The sequence below is a fragment of the Cricetulus griseus genome, assembly GCF_003668045.3.
Source record: "Cricetulus griseus strain 17A/GY chromosome 1 unlocalized genomic scaffold, alternate assembly CriGri-PICRH-1.0 chr1_0, whole genome shotgun sequence".
Lineage (NCBI taxonomy): Eukaryota > Metazoa > Chordata > Mammalia > Rodentia > Cricetidae > Cricetulus > Cricetulus griseus.
In genome coordinates, this window is record NW_023276806.1 from 197,519,855 (window position 1) to 197,541,259 (window position 21,405).

At 44.3% G+C, this 21,405-nt stretch overlaps 1 protein-coding gene across 2 annotated transcripts in view; it reads left to right on the plus strand.

Moving 5' to 3' along the window:
• The first annotated feature begins 5,362 nt into the window (after window positions 1-5,362).
• The window catches only part of Ube2h (ubiquitin conjugating enzyme E2 H), a 98,550-nt gene continuing 82,507 nt past the window's right edge, over window positions 5,363-21,405 (plus strand). The window contains exon 1 of one of the 2 annotated variants that reach the window (XM_027391395.2): window positions 5,363-5,933. In XM_027391395.2, the coding sequence (XP_027247196.1) occupies window positions 5,881-5,933 (53 nt within the window). In that variant the 5' untranslated portion in view covers window positions 5,363-5,880. The remainder of the gene's footprint in view (window positions 5,934-21,405) is intronic. The other variant, XM_027391394.2, reaches the window with a different exon arrangement.

A 21,405-nucleotide genomic window follows, 5' to 3' on the forward strand; every position in this document is an offset into this window, starting at 1 on the left:
CAAGCTCCAGTCCAGTAAGAGACCCTGCCTCAAAAAAACAAAGTAGATAGACATTCAAGGTTGACCTCCGTTGACAGAGAGAGAGAGAGAGAGAGAGAGAGAGAGAGAGAGAGAGAGAGAGAGAAAGATATTCAAATGTGGGTAATTGTGGTTTGATAGAGCAGATAAGATAGATATAAAGATTCTGGATATATTTGAATGCTAGAGGCAACAGATTCTGGATGAATATAGGATTTAGAAAATGATATCTCTCTTTTTTTTTTTTTTTTTTTGAGACAGTGTTTCTCTGTAGCTTTGGAGCCTGTCCTGGAACTCGCTCTGCAGACCAGGCTAGCCTCAAACTCACAGAGATCCTCCTGCTTCTGACTTCTGAGTGCTGAGATTAGAGCCATTCAAGACCTGCCAGGCTAGAAAATGATTTTAAACAATGATCATGGTCTTTGGATACATTGGGTTAAACAATGGTTCTTTTTGTTGTTTTTTTGTTTTGTTTTGTTGAGACAGTGTTTCTTTGTGTTGCCCTGGATGTCCCAGAACTTGCTCTGTAGACCAAGCTGGCCTTGAATTCAGAGATCCACCTACCTTTGCCTCCCAAGTGCTGTGATTAAAGGTGTGCACCCATTCCACCACCACCCAGCTTAAACAATGGCTCTTAACCTTAAAGAGTAATTTCATATATTTCTTTCGAAATTGTCATTTACTAAGATGAAGAAACCTGTGAAGAAGGAAAGGGTGTGGCATCTGAAATGCATTCTGGGTTCTGAGGAGATGCTGGATAGGCCTCTCTATCCATGTCTGGAGTTGAAGAATGAAGGCCTATATTACGAATGTCTTCTTAGGAATCAGTAGGGATAGTTGTTAAAGCCCTGGGGCTGGATGAGGTCCTTTGAAGATTAGGCAGACCAGAGATTTGAGGTATCCACATCTCCAGAACAGGGAGATAACAGTGGAAACGAAAAGGCAGGATACCACCTGTGGAAACAAGGACTCTAGCCAGGACATCTGGCCCAAGTGGGAGCTCCCTAGATGTAGGTGTAAGTAATTTCCCAGGCTTCTTCTCTCCTTTGAGTTTGTTGCTGGGGAGTGTGTGTGAGGTTGTGTGTGCACGTGTGTGTAGACATTACATGTCACAAAGACTGGTGCTATAGAGGTTGCAATATCTCCTCTGTGAGCCTAACAGACGCTGTCCTCTTGCTTTTAGATGAGAAAATAGAAACTAAAAGGCCAGGTGACCTAATCCAAGGTTCTCTCAGTGGCAGGGACTGGGAGAAGAAGGGATCCAGGTTTCTAAGCTGCTATTCTTGGTGCATGTTTCTTAACTCTCACTGCTCCTGAGGACCCACTATGATTGGGTCACAAAGAGGTGACCTCAAGTGAGCTTTAAGGTTTTTTTTTTTTTTTTTTTTTTTTTAATTTGTGTATGTATGTGCGCAAACATTCATGCGTGTTTCAGCTCAGGCATGCATATGGAGGTCAGGGGATAACCATGGGTACCACTCCTTGCCTTCCCCTTTGTTTACTTGCCACTGGGAACACCAGGCTACCTGGCTTCTGCAGATTCTCATGCCTTCTTCCCATCCCCCAGAGAGTGCTGATGTTGCAGGCACTACACGGCTATCTGAACTCAGGTCCTCATGCTCATGTGGCCAGCAGTCTACCTACAGAGCCATGGCCCCAGGGCAGAGTTTTACGCCTTTATGTCCACAGGAGTAGTCTGATGATATGATGACCCCCTGAAGGGATCCAGATCATCCCTGTTAGATGAACAGTTATCTCTGAGGAACAACCCCGTGGAAACAGGAGGCTGTATTGGGGGGATTTTCAGCCTGGGAAGGGACATCCATAAATTCATCTTAAGGGTTAATAAGTCACTTTAGAAACTGTTCAGGTTCTTGTTGGCCTCTTCCACTCACTCTACCAAATAACTGGTTTCATCTTAGTGTCTTGCTAGAAGCACTATAGTCTCTCCAAGCTTATTTTCTTGCCTCGTTGAAGCTGCTTCTGAGCTCAGAGGCCCCCACCAGTCAAGCTTAGCCTTGCCCTGGGCAGAGATAAACAGGCCCAGAATCCATTTCTCAGATTGCAACACTGGTGAGTCAGGCAGGGTCGGACAGCTGCTCCCTCCCAGGCGCCCCTTGGCTGTACCTGATAAGGAAGCACATCGCTCATTCCAGAGCACCGTCTTGCTAGTGTACAAGTATAAACAGACACTCCCAAGCCCTGGTGTTGTCTTAGAGTAAATTATTGACATTCTGAACAGCTGAAACATGGGGAAAAGGAGAAAGCAAAGCTAACAGATTCAGTGGTAACTTCAGTTTTCTTTAGCTAAACCTTGGGAAAGTTTTTGAACTTTCACAGTCAAGGGCAGGCTCTGGAGTTCCCTGAAGCGCTGGAAGCAGGAAGGAAGGTCAGACTATGGGAGGTGCATTGATGAAAGAACAAATGTCAGAATACACAGCAAGGAATGTGGGCATGCCTTTGACACAGAGAGGGACAAGGGATGCTGTAGCATCCTCAATAGCAAGCAAACAAAACCAGTTTCCCCAAATCAAATGACCTCCTCCTGTAAGTGGTATATACGCAACGGGGAGAATGGGGTACTGAGGATATAGTAATAGCCACATAAGACCAGAGCTAGTAGCATGGTAAACCTGGCCATCAGTATTTCCCATTGCCTCTATGGCAGCCTTTCATAGCTTCTAGGTCCTCGAATCTAGGGCTTTCACACTGATCTTTTCCACCAACTCCATCAACCTACTCAAGCAGGGTAGGGCATCAGAGCCCATACTTTATAGATGAGAAAATTTGAGACTCTGCGAGGATATAAGCAACTTACTGAGGCATAATTAAGAGCCGGGAGGGGCAGATTTGTCCTAAGTAAGAGTTAAAGTGCTTCCGAGGCCGGGGAGATGGCTCCTCAGTTAAGAACAGGTGCAGCTCTTGAGCAGGATCTAAGTTTGGCTCCCAGAGGCTCACAACTGCCTGCATCATCAGTGCCAGGGAATCTGACTCTGTCTTTGGACCACCAAGGGCACCAGGTACATGGTGTACATTCATTCATGCAAGCAAACACTCATACATGTTAAACAGAAATAATTACATCTTTAAAAAAATAAAACAAAATACTTCCTAGCAACATCATGACCCTCCTTTAGGATGTTTCCTTTGCTAAGACTGCTTGAAGGGCTAACACTGGCTTGCATGTGGAGAGAGCAGCCTTGCCACCATCAGTGTGGCCTGCAATTTTGTCAGTGTAGCCTGAAAATTTCCATTATGAAAGGGCCCTGACTATTTTGCCAAGTTCTTTGCTCATAGCAGTCCTGTCAGTGAAGAGGAAAGCACCAGGTAGAATTTCTAGGTCTCCACTCCAGGCCTTTCTCCCTTGAGCGAGTGTCCCTTCCTTGACCCCCCCTTTTCTGTCTGTCCTGTATATATGCTGTGGTTTTAGAGATAATAACCATGGGTCCTCTAGGTGCCAGTGGGTGTGGTGGAGGAGCAGAGGGTACTGCTTCTGCCTTCTTGGCATAGGACTTTTTTATAAATGCATTTAACAGCAAGGGGTGGTCAGGTAGGTGCCTATTGGAATACTGAAGGCAGAGGTTCTCTGACTTTGGCCAGCATCAGGACCATCTGAGGTACTTGTTAAAGACAAGGATATTCAGGCTTCCCCCTGGACCTTTTGAATCAGAATTCTCAGGGGCGGATCCTGGACACTTGTGAGCTTAACAAGCTCTCCAGGTGATTCTGAAGTATTGGGCCAAGCTTGAAAACCACTGTCTTAGCACAGGGGTGGAAGTTAATCAGGCCAAGGAGAGAAGGAGAGCAAGTAACACTCTAGGGAAAAAGACACATCTTGGTTTATTTTTTCCTTCCTTCAATAAAGCAATCAAATAAAGGGGGTTAGAAGTCCCTTCACAAGTGTCTGCTGACAGATTTGATGTAGGACAAAACAATGAGTTGTCCTTTCTTCCTCTAGAACATAGAATGGAGGTTACAAGGGCCACTGGGAATGGGGGCAAGTAGTCATTATTTAAGGGGTACACAGTTTCTGTTGCGGTTGGTGAGAAGGTTCAGGAAATGAGCAGTAGTGATAGTTGCATAATAGCCAATGTTATTTTATGTGGTTGCATTGAATATTTAAATATAGTTTAATACTGAACATTTTATGACATATATGTTATAATTAAAAAGTAGCTAGCATATTGAGAGTAGAATGGCAGGAGCAAATGATGTCCAACTTTAGCCCATTGTTCTGTTCCCAGGAGTGTGTGAGTGTGTGTGTGTGTGTAAGGTTTTTAAAAGGGACCCAGCTCACAACACCTGGCTTGTTAAAGTACAAGTGTAGTCATAGGGAAAAGACAATATATAAAGCTTTTGAAAATACTTGGCACTATTCTCTTTTGCCTGGTTGGCTCCTTAGTTTAGCTGTCACGTTTGAGCTCTGTAGAGCAGTATCCCTCAAACTTCACTGTTGAGGGAACCACCTGAGAACTAGGATCACCTGCATATGCTAATGAGCAGGCCTGGGGCCCTTTTAGTGGCATTTCTAACTAGCTTCCAAGTGATGCTGACACTCAGGCCCATTCTGGGAGGGCTGTGTAACTTTTGCCTTTATTCATGCTATAGCTTCATGAACTCAGGACCATAAGCACACAGTAGCAGTTAATGTTTATTAAATGAATGAGCAAGTACACACGGTTGGTATAGGAGTTTGGAGGGCTGAACCATCTTTGTCCTGAATCAGATCGTATTTAGGGTGCTTCTATCAGTCACACACATTGTGAGTTCAAAATCACCTCAACTTACCTCAAACTCTGTAGAACAAGGATGTTAGTACCAAATTATTTCTGTTCTTGCTACCTTGCTGCTCCTACTGCACTCCTGGAATTACTGGCCTCATGTGGAGGATTCATGAACCCTGGTTTGCAAGCTCTGAGGAAGTCCTGCTGTAGTCTACAATCCCTGCAAACCAATTCTTTCCATCTGAAGAGGGAGCAGAGTGCAGAGAACATGCTGGTGTGGGAATTTCCAGATTTGGACGCCAGTCTGAGTAATTGCCACTTTGGCCTCCTCCATATCCAAACAGGCCTTTGTAACACCGTGTGAGAGGGTGGTTCATACAGCACACGGATGTAAATCAGACTGCCATTATTTACTACCATCGCTTATGTGGATTGGTAACGACACTGGCAGTTGAGCGATGAAGTGTGTGGGGAGGTTGGGGGAGGGGGCAGAGGGATGCAGGCGGGCAGGAGAAAGAGGAACTACATCTCCCAGAACGCCGCGGCCAAACCTACCCCCGCGACGGCGCCCCGCCCCTCCCACCGGCGCCCGCCCCTCGGATGACGTCACAGAGGTGACATCACGGCGCCTGGAGCGAGGCTGGGGTAGAGAGGCCGGCCGAGCTGGAGTCGTCCGCTTGTGGAGGGAGCAGCTGGGAGCTGGCGAGAGCGTGAGCGGGCGGGCAGGCGAACGAGCGAGCGAGCTAGCGAGCTAGCGAGCGCAGGCGGGGGGGCGGGGGGGGAGCGGCGCACGGCGCGGAGCAGCGCCTGCCCGGGCCGCGGCGGAGCCTCTGCCGGAGGGCAGCCCCGAGCGGGCGCCTCGGTCCCCGCCCCCACTCGGCGGGGCAGTGCCCGGTGTTCCCCCGTGCGGGGCGGGCGGCGGCGGCGGCGGCGGCGGCGGCTGAGCGGACCCCACGGACCGCGCGGGTGTTGCCACCTCGGCCGAGGAGCCGGCGCGGCCGCGGGGCCCTGCGAGCTGGGCCCGGGGCCCGTGACAGACGGGGCCGAGGAGGGGAGAGAGGCGGCGGGCGGCGCAGGCGACGGGGAGGCAGCGGCAGCAGCGGGCGGCGGCGGCGGCGGCGGCGGCGGCGACACCACCATGTCATCCCCCAGTCCCGGCAAGAGGCGGATGGACACGGACGTAGTCAAGCTGTATCCTTCACGGAGGGGGATTGGGGCTGCGAGTGGGGCGGGTGGGGTGCCCGGGCGAGGGCTCCGGGGCACTCCAGGCCACTGGCCGCGCCTCCGGTGCCTACGGCGGCCCCTTAGCACCTCCCCGGAGCCCAGGGCTTTTCCAGGCCCCCTTTATCTGCAGCCCCCCGAGATGTGCGTTGCTCCTCGCTCTCGCTGCACCCCCCGGAGCCCGTGACTTTTCCTCCACGACGTTTGGATTCCTAAGACGGCCCTTTCTTGGAGGAGGAGGGGGGGGCATAACTAGCCGCCTCCTTCGTCACCCGGAGCTCATCTTCAGGGTCTTTGCTTCCTGTTTGCTAGCTTTGGATTTATGGACTCATGATAGAAATTTCCCGAGAGGGAAGTCTTTCTTCTTCTTTTTTGTTGAGGTGTTCGGGTCCCTTCCACTCACAGTGCTGCTTAAACTGGGGTAACTCAACCGACCTCCTTTATCCCTAATTCCTTTCTATATTAGGAAGAGAGTAGTCTGCTCAGGGCCCCTCTTGTAATAAAGAGCTCCGTGTGTTTTAAATCAGACACTCTGTTAAGCCTTCTAGTCTGGAGAACGTTCCTGTTTTTCTTTCGACTGACAAAGCCTATCCCACTCGTAGTGTGAGCAGTGAGGACCCCCAGGCCCTCTTAGCAGGCAGGCCACCCTCCATATTGTGGATCTGACAGCTGGGAGGAAGGAGAGAAAGAGGAGCTCCTGAACAAAATAGCCCCTGTACTAGCCACTTGAGCAAAACTCCCTCTGTGAGAGTATGGTTCTTGAGGACTGCTTACTCTATGATCTGGGCCAAGTGACATTTTTTATTTTCTCCCCCCGCCCCCCAACTTTATGTCGACCCGAGGTTGCAGTGGGAGAGCTGTAACTGATAAGTCTTCCAGGCAGTGGTTTTGGTTGGAATCCAGACTGATTATTTCATGACCGGCTAGAAATTCTCGAAGGTTCCTGAAACAAATCGGGTATTTAAAAAATGATTTTTATTTTTTGAGGGCTGATGGGGGGCGGTGAGAGCTTAGTGTTGTAAATAGCTAATCCCTTGAGAGAAGGTGAAAGGCTGTTAAAAAGTCCTGTCTCTGGTTTCTCTTTCTGCCTCGCCCCCCATCCCCCACCGTTTCCCCCTGTTGCAGGATTTTGTTTATATAACTCAAGTTGTTTGGCTAGATTCTTCAGGTGAATTCCTTCTTTTATTTGTTGCTGTTTTTGATTGTTTTACCTTTTCTATCAGTGGTGTTTGTCAAAAACTGTTAGGGAATTTGCTGAAGTTTTTAAAAAAGTAGTTTTTGCATAGGATTTTAATTTGGGGGATGGGAGGGGAAGTTGCATAGGCTAGGTTTTTTTTTTTTTTTTTTTTTTTTGGTCCAATCCGTCTTTTCAGGAATAAGAGCATGCTTTTCTTCTCGCCCAGGGGAGACCTGGCTAGAAATTAAGAATAGTGGGTAAACTCCGAAGTTTAGAGTTTGGGGAAAGGGTAGTAGGAGAACAGTAAGTAATAAAGGGTAATATGCCAGATACACACCTAGGCACAAGTGAAATCAACTCTTTATGAGCTGTTTGTGGCAGTGATTGCTTTTTAAATATGCGAATGATACCAGGAATGTTGGCTTTTCATAAGCCCACAGGAAAACTTGTAACTATGGCTGTGTAACATTTACACAAAGTAGTTGGAGGCTTTATTTTTGTTTAGAAACTAGGAAATAACATGGTGGTAGACTTAGGAGTTATTTTTGTCTTGAATTGAGAGTTACTGTCACACCTAATGTGAATTTCACCCTAATGTATAATTGGGATGGGGTGATTCCAGCTGTTTTTGATCCGATGTCAGTTCCTCAGATTACATTTATACTTAGATTTCTAAAAGATTGAGGATAAAGATCGAGGCCTAACTTGACCTGATGCCTTTTCCATACAGTGCCTTTTGTTCATGTAGTTGTGGCATCTAGAATGATTACCGCATTTAGGAGTCCGGGTGTGGGGGGTGGTGAGGGAGAGGGAAACAGACAAAGAACAGCAGGGTGTCTTTTTCCCCTCTCCCTAAGTGGCTTATTTCATAGCTTATTTTTAGTAGAAGATGAAGAAAGGCGAAGATGCATTGGCTTCTGTTCTTTCCCCACCTTCCCTTTGCTGACAAAAGAAACCAGGGCTCTTCAACATTGTAGCTTTCTGAGATCAGAGGATAACAGTTTTGATTTGAAAGCTAGAGGTTATCTCTGCTTTGAGTTTGTTTTCTGGTTTAATGTAGTTTGGAAGTTAAAAATTGTCGGATTTCCTTTTGTGTGTTGGTGTGTATTGTGGAGGATTTTATGGCCTCCTTTCTCAGTTCTAATTCACATCAGTAGGCCCAAGTAGAGTTTTACAATTTCTGGGTAAGGTATACTAAGTGGAAATTTTAAGAACAAATTCCCCAGCCTCCTGCTAAGATGAGTAGTAAAATTGAGTGTCAGTGCCGAGGGTTGTTAAAAATGAAAGATGGTGGCAAGGAACTCAGAGAAGGTCTGAAGGAATGTCTGGTACTACTTGTCCCTTGCCCTGGATGGTTTCTTTGGTGTAGAGGCTGATCGACCCACGGTTTCATCGAAGCTCCTGGTTCAGCCCATTTTCGGCTGTCTCTGGGCGTAATTATACCACAAGGATTTACAGCCTGGCAGGAACCCTATGTAGTAGGAAAGTAGCGGTGTGGGGGTAGGGAGGGGAGAGGACATGGGACTAATTGGTCAACGCTTTCCACCAACGCTAGACACTGTCTCTCTGGAGTCTGATATTTCTTTTGTGACCGGTTGGTAGGATAGCTGACTCCCAAGTTATGCAGGGAGTGAGTGTTTTGCACCAATGCATTTAATCTGCTGGGCGATTATGTTCTGAAACTCTGACTCATTCATTGTTTCTCTTCTGTGCCTCAGCTGAGCGTTGTGCAAACCTCCACAGGAGCCGAGAAACTGATTTACATGACTTTTGGGCGCTGTGGAATCAAAAACACTTGTCCTTAGCCTAGGTCCAGTGGAATGGGCTTGGATAGTGCAGCCATTTGCTGCCAGAGTCAGGTAGATTGCCAGCCTGAGAGAGCACAGGATCACCAACCTTTGAGGTTTCCACCGGCAACCACTGATTATTTAGATTGTCTGAGACCTGGGACTCTGGTGACCTTAAGCGTGATTGCCCTAAAGGAATATTGGTTGAAGTTCTCCCTGGTGGAGGAACAAACAGCTCAGGTTACATGGGTTTCCTTGTTGGTGGGGGTGACTGTCTCGCCCAGTTGCACAGCTCTGGTGAGCCTTTTATCTGTGAACCAGTGCCCCTGCTGAAGGCTAGAGCTGCTTGTTTTGGAAAAGCGTATGCAGGCAAAAGGCCGCAGGCACAGCTCCTTGCAGCTCATTGGCTGCTCTGTTACTACCCGGAAAAGGAGGAGGGGTGGAGCTACCAAACAGCTGATGGGAGTGTGTGACAAGAGCGTGTTTACATACAAAAGAGGTGGGGGCTGGGGAGGCCCTCCGCGCCGCTGACAAGCACAAGTGTAAGTTTAAGGGATAAAACAAAAACAAAACAAAAAAACCCTGTACTCTTAGATTCGAGAAATGTTCAGAAAATTAAACCAGAAAACTGGATCTGAGCATAATGGGGACTTGGCTCACCCTGCTATTGCTGTAATATTGGAAATTTAAGAATGCCGTGAGTTTTCAGAGATTCTCTTTTCCAGAAGGATCTCAGTACAAACAGGATATGCTGGATTAAATAAAGGTGTGCTGGAAATGGACCTCCAAAGCTGAAAGCCTGGGGATTCACAGGAATTTTCTGCAACAAGTTTAAACCCTTAAATATTTATGTTCCCTCTTTGTGTCAGGCATTGTGTGGCTGTGTGGAGGAATTAGTGAAAAGATAAATGGTGGACACAGTGCTTATAAAATTAGTTATTAAATTGTTCTTTTAAACCACGAATGGCAACATGTTAGGTCAACACTATGTTATCATCTTGTCTTTTTTAGAATACTTTGTATTTTTAAAATTGACTTTTTCCCCTCCTTTTTTGGCCAGGCTTGGTGGAGTCTCACATCTTTAATCCCAATAATTGGGATGTAGGTGGATCTCTGTGAGATCTCTAGAGCTAAATACTGTCTCAACAACAAACGAATTACTATTTTTTAAGAAATTGAAAAGTTAAAAATAATTTTATGTGGTGGGGATATTTGGATATCTAGATGCCTTTTCTCTATCTATCTATCTATCTATCTATCTATCTATCTATCTATCTATCTATCTATCTATCTATTGGTTTTTCCAGACAGGGTTTCTCTGTGTAGCTTTGGAGCCTATCTTGGCACTCGCTCTGGAGACCAGGCTGGCCTGGAACACATAGAGATCCATCTGCCTGCCTCTGCCTCCCTAGTGCTGGGATTAAAGGCATGCGCCACCAACCGCCCAGCTTCTATTTATTTTATGAACATTGGAACCTGAGCCACAGACAGTGGTGGAGCTGCCATGTTGGGTGCTAGGAGTTAAACCCACGTCCCCTGGAAGAGCAGCCAGTGCTGATAACCTCTGAACCATCTCTCCAGCCCCCACTTTTTTTTTTTTTTTTAAGGTGGGCATTAGAACAAAAAGCAAGCATGAAATGTGGAGCCATTTATCACTGACTTTAACTTTGGTGTTTTACTGTTAATCAGCAGTTATTCTATTCCCAAGTTAGTCATTGTTACTGTTTAATTTGTGTTCAAAGTGTGGACAGTCTTTTAACTAGCCTTAGTGTCCATTGGCAACCTGTGGTTGACCTCTCATTTCCTGTGGCCTCTCAGTGAATTGGTGAGATGAAAGTTAGAACAGTTTTATGGTCTTAAAGCTAAAAGTTAAAGATTTGGCAATTCCCAGTATTTTGAATTTGTCTTTGACAAACAGTTCATTATAGTACTTTGGTAAAGCAGAAACCTGTGGTGAGTTTGCAGTGAAGTTGTAGGCCTAAAAGTTAAGCTCTTAGAAGGAAAAATTTTTTGTAGGTAGGACCTGTAAGAGACCCTTTTCTCTGTGTGCAAGCATTAAGACAACCTAGGTGCCTTGGTTGGGGTAGTGTGACTTACCCAGTACTTTGATGGTGTTTATACATACATGCAGTGGATATCTTGTTCTGTGTTAACAGATTGATGGTTCCAAACACCATGGTTTTTTAGACATGCAATTCAAATCTTAAAATGCCTACAACATAGCAGCTTTTACCTGGAGACCCAGAGAATCTGTGTTTTAATAAAACACTTTAATGAAAGGCTTAGTTGGGTTTTGAAAGTGTGATAATAAAGTAATTGGGGAAAATACAGGTTACAAAAAAGGAAAGAAAACAGCCACTCATAATCTTATCCTTTAAATAATAGTTCTCAAACTTGAGTGTGATCTTAATTACTTGGAGGGTTTGTTAAAATGATTGTGGATCCCACCCCTGGACTTCCTCATTCAGGAGTCCAGAGTGGGGTCTGGGGATGAGAGAAGCTGCTCCAGGGACTGTGGCATGGAAATCATCTTTAAAGGTAGCCTGTTGGTGTTTTTCCTATAGCATTGTATTCTCCTCAGGATTTATTGGCCATATTCTATGTATCTGCTTTGATTTTGCTTAATATTTTTGAAACTGATTTTCCCTGTTAAAAATATTGGAGACAGCTGGTATATTGAAACACCTGTAATCCCAGAATTCCAGACTTAAAGGCAGGTGGATCTCAGAAATTTTAGGCCAGCCTGGGACATATAATGATAGTAAGATCATGTCTTTCTGTTTTGTTTTTTTGAGGCAGGGTTTCTCTGTGGCTTTGGAGCCTGTCCTGGAACTTGCTCTTGTAGACCAGGCTGGTCTCAAATTCACAGAGATCCGCCTGCCTCTGCCTCCTGAGTGCTGGACTAAAGGTGTCTTGTCTTAATCTAAACCCTCCCTGGGGAAAAAAAATACCCACAAAGAAAGCAGTGCCTGACTGAGGCTATAAGTGTGATAGATTGCTTGAGTAGCACACACACAAGTTCCTGTTTTGTGATCTAGAAGCACCAGAAGCATTTGCTATGTCTGTCCTGTCCGTGTGTCTTCTGTCCCCCCTCTCTCTGTGTGGAACTCCCTTCTAGACCAGACCCTCCTGCAGTGCTAGAACTAAAGGTGTGAGCCACTACAGCCTTTTTTTTTTTTTTTTTTTTTTTTTTTTTGTGACAATAGGTTCTTTCTATATAGCTCTAAGTACCAAAACTTATATAGACCAGGCTAGCCTCAAAACAGATGCCTCTGAAGTGCTTTGTACCACTGAGTTTTAAAAATTACTTTTCAGCTAGGCATAGTGGTACATGCTTTTAATCCTAGCATTTGAGTCAGAAGCCCGAAGATCTTTGTGAGTTCAAGGCCAGCCAGAGCTACATAGTGAGACCCTGTTTTTTTTGGGGGGGGTTACTTTTCTTGGGCTTTATGGTGCTCATCTCAGTACTTAGTGGATCTCTGTGGGTTTGAGGTCAGCCTGTTCTCAAGAGAGAGTTCCAAGGTAGCCAGAGCTACATACCGAGATACCACATTGTGCGTGCGCGCGTGTGTGTGTGTGTGTGTGTGTGTGTGTGTGTGTGTGTGTGTGTGTGTGTGTGTGTGTGTGTGTGTGTGTTTTCGATCAGATTAAAGGAAAGCTTTTGGGAGTTTGTTCTCTTCTTCCACCATTTGGGTTCCAGGGATTGAATTCAGGTCATTAGCTTTGGTGACAAACACCTTTACCTGATGAACCATTTCACCAGTCCCCCAACCTTTTTTTTTTTTTTTTTTTTTTTAAAGATTTTGTTTATTATGTATACAACATTCTGCTTCCATGTATATCTGCACACCAGAAGAGGGCACCAGATCTCATCATGGATGGTTGTGAGCCACCATGTGGTTGCTGGGAATTGAACTCAGGACCTCTGGAAGAGTAGTCGGTGCTCTTAACCTCTGAGCCATCTCTCCAGCCTTTTAAAAAATTATTTTTATCTTTATGTGTACAAATGTGTCAGCTGCATGCATACATACATGTATGAGCACCATGTGCATGCCTGTTTCCCTCCAGAAATCAATAAGAGGACTTTAGATCCCTTGGAATTGGAGTTAAGGGTGACTGTGAGCCACTATGTGAGTACTTGGATGGAACCCAGGACTTCTGCAAAAGAGTGCTTTTAACCACTGAGCCAGCTCTATACCTTTGTTTTTTTTGACACGTGGTCTTGCTATGTAGCTTAGGTCTCTGAATTGAAACCCTGCTGCCTCTGTCTCTGAGTGCTAGGAAGCTATTTAAAAGTGATATGGTATGCTTTTTTTTTAGTGGTGTCTTAACATATTATCCATGAAGCCTGTGACCACAATCAAGAAGAAACACACTCATCTTCCCCTGTAATAACTGTCGTTATTACAGGATCTCACATAGTTCAGGTTAGCCTTAAACTCCCGATCCTCTTGCTTCCACAGCCCAAGGGCCTAAAATTTCTTGTATTAATTTGTAGTTCTTTCTTTTCTCCTCCTCGGCCTTTGGTTTGATTTCTGTCCCTAGATGATTTTTTATTTTCTAGAATTATATACGAATGGAATAGTATGTGTGCCCTTTACATGTATCCCTTCACTGGTCATAATTTTGAAGTTAGGTTGCTGAGCAGTATTTCATTGTTTGGATGTGCTGTAACTTAGAAGTTTGTGTCTTTATGCTCCATGTGTGTATAGAAGAAGTAGGCATTGAGTTCGGGACCTTTGCAAGCTAGGTAAGGTCTGTAATACTGCACTTCTCCCAGACTTTTTTTTTTTTTTTTTGGTTTTTCGAGACAGGGTTTCTCTGTGTAGTTTTGGAGCCTATCCTGGCACTAGCTCTGGAGACCAGGCTGGCCTTGAACTCACAGAGATCCGCCTGCCTCTGTGTGGGGTGTGGGTTGGACCATTTGTAGGAATCAGTTCTCTTTTGTTTTTTTCCAACATGAGGGTACTGGTAATTAAATTTAGGTTGTCAGTCTTGGTGTTAAGTGCCTTTACCTGCTGAGGGCTATGTCCCAAACTCATGCCCGCCTCCCCCAATCCCCTCAGGGTGTAGCTGTAGCTCTGGCTGTTCTGGACTTCTGTAGACCAGTCTAGCCTTGAAATCACAGATCCACCTACCTCTGCCTCACTAGTGTGGGAATTAAAGGCATGTACCACCACCACCTGCTGAGCTATCTTGATAGCTTTTTTGTTTTAAGTTTTGAGACAGTCTCACGAAGTTATCCAGTGTGGTCTTGAACTTGATCTGTAGGCTATGTAGACCTTGAATTTAAGCTCTTTCTCAGTTTACCAAGATGGGATTGTAGACATGTCCTGTAAACCTGGTAGAATTTACATCCCGATGCTCCTGGTTCTAGTTTTAAGTGGCTGAGCTTTTGTATGGGTGTATGCTTTCTTTGGATTAAGAAATATCTGCACCATGAGGTAGGTATGTGGTTAACTTTTTGCTTGAGACAGGCTCAGTGTGTATACTGGGCTGGCCTTGACTTCTCCCATGCTGTCCCCTGCTTTAACTTCCTAGTTCTGGGATTAAAGGTTGTACCACCTTGCAAGGTTCTGTTTTACTTTTTAGAAGATAATTTGGATATAGCTTTTACTAATGATGTCTCTGTTTCATGCACTGGTAAAACTGTGGTTAAACTTTTGTTTTAGTTGGGTGTTTTAAAGGACTCATGTTAAATAACACCCCCTCCTACAGTACTTATTCCTAGCCCTATTCTGTCAAAGCTGGTGTTACAGGTCTCTCCCCCATATGAAATTGGTGCGTTATGGCTAAGCAGATGGCTCTGTGGTAAAGTGTGTGAGTTTAAAGAGTTCTGATCCATACACCCAATTAACGGCTGGTGCTGTAGTGTGAATCTGTAGTCCCTGCGCCCTTTAGAAGATGGGAAGTGAGGACAGGAGAACCCTGGAGGCCTTGAAGGTCAGGTAGTCTGGGAAGTGCCTCACTGTACAACAGCCCCTGTCTCAAACAAGGTAGAAGGCAAGGACCAGTACCTGAGATACACCCACACAGTACACACATACACCCTGTGTTTATGCTTACATAAATATTGAAAAAGGGAAAGTAGTGAATTAAAAGTTTTCATTATGGGGCTGGAGAGATGGCTCAGGGGTTGGGAGCACTGACTGTTCTTCCAGAGGTCCAGAGTTCAATTCCCAGCAACCACATGGTGGCTCACAACCATCTGTGATGGGATCTGGTGCCCTCTTCTGGCCTGCACTATATACACTGCACTCGGGAGGCAGAAGTAGACCCATCTCTCTGAGTTCAAGGTCACCACAAAGTGAGTCCAGGACAGCCAGGGCTACAAAGAAAAACCCTGTCTCAAAAAGTAAACAAAAAGGATTGAACAAAGGTTGGCACCTTTTTTGTTGATGAAATTATTGTTTTTTCTGAAATAAGGATAATAATTTTAAAAACTATAACATTGCCTTACTATGTTCATGAAGTTTACAATAATTTGCTAATATTTGCATAAAATTCTGGTATCTGAACCATGACTTTAATTTTCATATAGAGTAAATTCAGGTGGAAGGGCTGAGGGTTCATGACATAATTGAGATTTGCAGAGTTAGGGTGCTCTTAATATACTTTGCAACAATTCAGAAAGTCACTGGTAAGGTTTGTTTTTAAGAGCATAATACCATGCTGTTACCATAACACCTATGAAAATGCCATCACTTTGTATGAATATAATGAAATCCACTACTTTGTACATAAATAACATGCTTCTTTTTCTTTCTTTCTTTCTTCCTTTTTTTTTTTTTTTTTTTTTGGTAGAGTGGTGTACTATGTAACCAGGACTAGGACAGCTGAGGCAGGCCAGCCTGTGATGTCCATAGTAAGACCGTCTCCAAAAAAAGAAGAAAAAGGTTTTGGACTCTTAAGAGTAGACACTGACGTAACAAAAGACTCTACTTTGTGATGTTACTGTTAACCTTTTTTTTCTGATAAATTCACCATATTAATGGTAGCTGGAACTTTTAGATTGGATAACAAGAAAACAACTTGGAGTTTTTCCTGTTTTAGGTTGGAGTCGGTGACAATCCATTGGGTGAGCAGGCTTTGTTTCAGTACTCAGTGTGGTACCTGGAGCATTGAGTTAATATGTGTTTTCTTGTCAGGAAGACTGGACTCAAGCTCACTCAAAATGTTTGCAATCAAAGGGCTGTTCATGCTTTTGTGAGGCTAGCAGAGCTTCAGTGCTAGCTTCACAGCACAGGTGAGGAATTGTCTGTTTTTGAGACAAGGTCCCACTATGTAGCTCTGACTGGCCTGGAGCTCAGAAATCTACCTGCCTCTGCCTTCCAAGTGCTGAATTGTCTTGTGTTTTTGGGCAAGTACTATGGTTACTGTAAATTCTTTCCCTTGTCAAACCAGATACTTGAGAAACATGGCTGTTTGCATGCTGGTTCCTTTGGTTTTTCAAGACAGGGTTTCTCTGTAGCTTTGGAGCCAGACCCGGAACTCGCTCTGTAGTTCCGCCTGCCTCTGCCTCCCGAGTGCTGGGATTAAAGGCGTGAGTCACCACTGCCTGGCTGCAGGTTGGTTCTTATAGTGCTTATCTGCCCAGCATAATCCAAAATCTCAAGAGCCACATGGAGAGCCTCTCAACAATATGTTTGTGGAGGACGAGTGATCCATGTGCTCCTCTACTACTTATGGTATTAGGTGTGGGCAGTTGGGAAGTCAGGAAGGAGGACAACACTGAAGAGGAGACTTCTGCTTTGTTTTTCTCAGGAGGACAAGGCTGGTTGGTGCCACTTGTACACAATTTCAGGCATGAAATATTACTTGTTTGGGAAATGGGTTAGTTGTCTTTTGTCCCACCTCTTGATTTCTAATTTGTAAATCATTTTTAGGGTGGTATTCTACATGAAAGGAGCTGTCCCCAGTATACTTTTTACATTTCCTCTTTCAATTTTAATAAAATACGTGTACACACACACACACACACACACACACACACACACACACACACACACACACACGGAGGGAGGGAGGGGAGGAGGGAGGGAGGGAGGGAGGGAGGGAGGGAGGGAGGGAGGGAGGAGGGCGGGCGGGCCTGGGTGCACGTGTAAAGGTCAGAGGACAACATTGTGGAGTAGATTCTCTCCATTTACCTTTATGGGCTCAGGTGACCAAACTCAGGTTATCAAGCTTGCAAGGGAAGCACCTTTTAACCTCCAAGCCATCTTGCTGGCCCAGAAAATATTTTTTCTATGTGTCATGTATTTAGTATGTATTCTTTTCAAGTTTTCTTGGATTGTAAAATCTTAGTTGTGGTGCTGCAAATAGAAACTAGATCTAGAGTGGGCCTACTCCTGTTCCCTCAGAAGCAGTTGAGCTGACACTGGTCTGGTGAAAATTCAGTTTACCAGGCATGGTGGTGCATGCATTTAATTCCAGTGTTTGAGAGGTGGAGGCAGGTGGGTCTCTTGAGTTCCCTGCCAGCCAGGGTTATATAGTGAGACCCTGCCTCAAACAAAACAACAGCAAAAAACTGGGTGTGGTACACACACCTTTTTTGGGGGGGGGGTAGGGGTTCTCTGTGGCTTTGGAGACTGTCTTGGAACTAGCTCTTGTAGACCAGGCTGGTCTCGAATTTACAAAGATCCACCTGCTTCTGCCTCCCGAGTGCTGGGATTAAAGGCGTGTGCCACCAACACCCCGGCACATACACATTTAATCACTGCACTCTAGAGATGGGGTCTTAATAAGTTCAAGGCCAGCCTGGTCAGCATATTGAGTTCTAAGACAGCCAGAGCTATAGAGAAAGACCCTGCCTCAAAAATAAATTAAGTAAATGAAATTGTTTTGTCTAAATAGTGCCAGTATAACTTTGGATTTATGATTTTTGTCAGTAAGTTGACATTATATAGGCAATTTATGAGAGATTGGCTAATTTTTGAAACTTAAAATTCTGTTAAGCGTTTTCACGTAGCCTTTTCCCTAACAGACACTGTTAGTTTTGTGTCCGTAAGAGATCAACAAATTCGATATGGTTAAGATATATTAATGACCTTATACTGCTGAATGTTTAGGACTGTGTATGTAACTACATGTACATACTTGGTGCCCAAGAAGAGATCAGAAAAGTGACATTGGATCTCCTGGAACTGGAGTTACAGATAGTTGTAAGCCTCTGTGCGGGTGCTTGGAGCCCACCCAGGTCCTTAGTAGGAACAAGTGGTTGTAGTCCATCGGTGGTGACATACACCTTTAATCCCAGTACTCAGGAGGCAGAGTGAGTTCGAGACCACTCTGGGTTTACAAGAGCTAGTTCCAGGTCAGCCTCCAAAGGCACAGAGAAACCCTTTCTCAACCCCTCCCTCCAAAAAAACCCCCAAGTGGTCGTAACCGGTGAGCCATCTTTCCAATATAGTGCCCCCCTCAGGTTTGTAGATCTTTGAGTCTAAAGCTACAAGTAAACTAGTCTCCTTGGTAACAAGCCTGGAAAGTAAAATTTTGCAAAGGAAAGAAAGTAGATATTTTTTATTTTCATTAATAAATGGTCATTTTTTACATGGCTTAAGGTTTGCATGGCCTCAGGTTCTCATTGTTTTGAATTGATAATTAGATCACTAATCCAAAGAAAGAAAATTCCCTCAGAAATCATCCCATAACACAGACTTTGGAAATCTATATCTCTATAAATTAAATTTATATTAAATTAGATTTAAGTGTATGAACATAGAAAAATGTGTGTCATTTTATGACGAGTTTTAGCTTTAAATTGGTAATATAACTAGTATACATATATATAGAAATGTTCTAAAAATATTGCTGTTTGATTAGAACATGGAAATAAAAAGATATGTGCATCAGAGCATATGTTCTCCTTAATTTTTATTTTATGTGTAAGTGTTTTGCCTGCATGTATATCTGTGTACTGCATTTGTGCCTGGGGCCTATGGAAGTCAAAAGGTGTCAGATCCCCTAAAACTGAAGTGGTAAATGGTTGCTAGCCTCTATACAGGTGCTGAGAATCAAAACCAGATCCTCTGGAAAAGCAGCAGGTGCTTTTAACCATTGTGCTATTTCTCTTGGCCCCTATTTTTATTTATTTTTGAGTCAAGGCTGGCCTTGAACTCATATTAACTACTTCTGTCTCCTGGACCCTGGGATTAAATGATTGCGCCATCACTCCTGGTATGCATGCTCTCGATCTCCCTCCCACCCTCCCTCCCTACCCTCCCTTACTCACTCACTCAACTTTATGTATATGGGTGTCTTGCCAGCATGTGTGTATGTATGTATGTATGTATGTATGTATGCATGCATGTATGTATGTATATCTGGGTACCACATGGCTCACAGCATCCACAGAGGTTAGAGTATGGCATTTGGTCTCTGGATCTGGAGTTAGGGACAAACAGCTAGCTACCATGTGAGTGCTGGGATTTAAACCCTGGGCCTCCAGCAGTAAGTAAGTAATCTAAACTGTTGACCCATCTCTACATCCTGCCTCCCTTTGTTTTTAAATTTACTAGGTTTTGTTGTTGTTGTTGTTGTTTTTGGTGTGTGTGTCTGAATGTGGATTTATGTGTACCGTGGTGAGTGTGTGGTAGTCAGAGGACAACCTTGGGGAGTTGGTACTTTCCTTCCACTCTGGAAAGTGAACTCAGGTCACTTAGCAGCAAGCACCTTTAGCTGCTGAATGTAAATATCTGATATGCAGGATATCTGATATTCCACCCCTGTGAGAGGATCATTCGATTCCAAGTTGAGAACTGCTGCCCTAAGGTTTTTGTCTTTGCTGAAGAAACTTGTAGAAGTTAATTTTAATAGTTTGATTCATGTCTTTGAGATTCAGAAGCCTAAGGCCTGCTTAGCTCTTCAATGAAGGAGGTCTTGAGATCTCTAATACCCAGTATGATGCCAAGCAAGGCTGAGGATATAATTTAGTGTAGAACACTTGCCTGGTGTCCTAGGGCACTCAATTAAATTCTTAGTATTACAAATAAAGAGAACTATCTACTTGGGCTTATTCTTTTTTCCCCTTCCCTGTGCTGGGACTCAACCCAGAGCCTTGGTGATGTTTTGATTATCAAGTGTTCGTCACAAGCTGCATCCCAGCCCTATTTTCCATTATTTTAGTGACCTGGTGTAATATGCTGAAGCTTTTGAACCAGTTTATGTGAATTTAAAGGCATGAATGTCAATTCTGTTTGCTTAATGGGAAGTAGAATCAGAAATTCTATTTTTTATAAAAACAAATTAGTGTGTGACTACTGTGCTTTCAGATAGGGGCCTATTTTGCGGCTGAGTGAATTGGATAAAATGCAATGGCTTTATTCTGCCAGTTATGGCTATTTTATTTCTTCAATGTCATTCAAGTGTTTTGTCAGCTCTGAAGTTCTGTTGACATCTGGCTAAAGTCAGTTCCAGCAGTTAATTATACTCACATAGTTAAGCGTCATTTTATACTTGGACACCTGAACTGCATATAAGAATATGGTAAAGCACACTGATCCTTTCTGCAGGTAAGAATTTTTTGAGTAGAAATTAATAATTATATCTTCTAGGCAATGCTATTTTGGCCTTAAGTAGCAGTTTAAGGAAGTACTAATGCTTAGAAATATGGCTTCACAGTAAGGAAATGACTCTGGTAATTTGTTGTTATCGAGGCAGTCTGCTGAGGTAGCTCTGACTGGCCTGAAACTGTAGAACAGGCTCACTTTGAACAGACAGAAATCTTTTTTCCTAAGTCCCTGGCTGGATAGGGTGATAGATCTGGTCCACTCTTCCTGGCTTTATTTATGGATAGGTTTTTCTGGGTAGCCCAGGCTGGCCTTGAACCTGAAATCTGCCTCAGTTGTCCAAGTGCTAAGAATGCAAGCATAAGCCATTATGCTTTTTTTCCATTACTGGGTTTGTTCTGTTTTGTATTTTCAAGACAGGGTTTCTCTGTGTAACAGCTCTGACTGTCCTGGAACTAGCTCTTTGTAGACCAGGCTGGCCTCGAACTCACAGAGATCCACCTGCCTCTGCCTCCCAAGTGTTGGGATTAAAGTCTTGGGCTACCACTGTCTGGCAAATAGTTATATAGTTAACCGTAAGAGAGAATATAGATCACCTGTTAATTTTAGTGGCACTTCATCTTGATCCATAGATTTCCTTTTCCTTTTTGGTTTTTTGAGACAGGGTTTCTCTGTGTAGCTTTGGAGGTGTCCTGGCACTCAATCTGTAGACCAGGCTGGCTTCGAACTCACAGAGTTATTCCTGCCTCTGTCTTCCAAGTGCTGGGATTAAAGGTGTGCGCCATCAACGCCTGGCTCCATTTTGATTTTTTTTTAAAGATTTTATTTATTATGTATACAACATTCTGCTTCCATATATATCTGCACATCAGAAGAGGGTACCAGACCTCATAACGGATGGTTGTGAGCTACCATGTGGTTGCTGGGAATTGAACTCAGGACCTCTGGAAGAGCAGTTGGTGCTTTTAACC